Raw genomic sequence first — 1439 nt, 5'->3', positions numbered from 1 at the left:
GTGACTGCACCGTTGTTGCCATGTTCTCCAGGAAATGCATCCCGTCGCGGCACACGGCGGCGACCAATTGACCGACGCGCCCAACCGCCTGCACGCGGCACGACGGACGGCGGAAGTGCGCAGTGCGCAGCAGCGTTCTCGCCCACAGCACGCTGCTGCGCGCCATGAGCTCAAGGGACGCACCGTACACATCGGCGAGGCGCCTGCTGTACTGCCGCTGCCGCAGAACCTCGCGGATCCGCAGCTGCGACAGCACCGTCTTGCGCCCGGCGTGGCTCCTGCAGAGATGCTCGTTGACGGTGCAAATCGACCGCTGCGCCAGCACGTGGGATCCGCTGATGCTCGTGTAACCAATCTTTGTCAGTGCCTCCACCAACTCCGCGAGCATCTGCTTCAGCCGCTCACGCCGCTCCTTCTCACGCACCTCCATCGCGTCGTCGCACGCGTCAATGGCGCGCAGCCGTATATCGTACTGGCTCTTCACCGCCGCGCACATCTGCAGCAGGCGGCGGCGGCTGGCACGCATGCGGTCGGTGCTGTCGCTGATGCACACCTCCACCTTGTGGTAGTAGTCAGTGAAGGGCTCCAGCACCGCGTCATCGGCGTCACTACCACCGCCACTCACTGCGTACCCATCGAGGTAATTTTTGTGTGTAGTCACCAGCTGCGCCTCCAGTTGCAGCGCCTCCTCGCACTCGCTGTGGCTACGCTGCAGGAACGCCTTGAGTTCCTCCAGCTGCTGCACCTGCGCCTCGTCAAGCTGCTTATTAAACTCTCGCACACCGTCCTGGAAGGCGCACACCACCTGCTGGTAGCGCGCCGCCAGCCGCGTGCGCAGCCGTGACTCCTCCGCTACGGTGCGCTGCAGCGACGTCATCCGCGCGTGGTACACCGGCTCTCAAGGCACTCTCTCCCTCCCCCCCTCACTCTATCTATATATATATATATATGTGTGTGTGTGTGTGCTTCACTGCCGAGCCACTGCTCTTCACAACTGACAAATTGAGAACAGCAGGCAAACGCACAAGAAACATGGAGCCACCGAGCCAGCGCCATCATCCGCAGCAGCAACAGCAGAACAGAAAGAGCAGCCCCAAAAGGCACACGGAGACAAATAAAGACCGGAAATGGCAGGGGGCTGCACGCGCTTACAAGGGTGCTACAGCGGTGAGTCCCTCCCGTAGTCGCTCCACCGCCGCACCGGGCGGGCCCTCCACCACGTGCAGCATAACCTCACGCACAAATGCATTCGCCTCAGCAGCAGAGGCCCTCCCACTCCCAACCCAACACGCCACGTGCGCATCAGCAACCTCCGCCACCACGTCCGCCGCCGCGTCGTCAAACTCCGCCATGCACTCCACCAGCCGCCGCACAACGTGGCGGCGCAGCTCCTCCGCGGTCGGCAGCGGCAGCGCGAGGTGCACGTCAAGGCGACCGGG

The 1439-nt window shown here is 63.5% G+C and overlaps 1 protein-coding gene across 1 annotated transcript; it reads left to right on the top strand.

Annotated features, from left to right (window-relative positions):
* Positions 1–34: 34 nt before the first annotated feature.
* DQ04_20441000 (hypothetical protein) lies at positions 35–844 on the top strand (the record flags this gene model as incomplete). Its single annotated transcript, XM_009317929.1, has 1 exon — positions 35–844. One exon carries the CDS (start codon positions 35–37, stop codon positions 842–844), a length of 810 nt encoding a protein of 269 aa, XP_009316204.1.
* Between the last annotated feature and the right edge of the window lie 595 nt (positions 845–1439).

The sequence above is a fragment of the Trypanosoma grayi genome (assembly GCF_000691245.1).
Source record: "Trypanosoma grayi strain ANR4 Tgr_2044_V1, whole genome shotgun sequence".
In the NCBI taxonomy this organism is placed as follows: Eukaryota; Euglenozoa; class Kinetoplastea; order Trypanosomatida; family Trypanosomatidae; genus Trypanosoma; species Trypanosoma grayi.
This window is presented reverse-complemented; position numbering and strand designations above follow the sequence as displayed.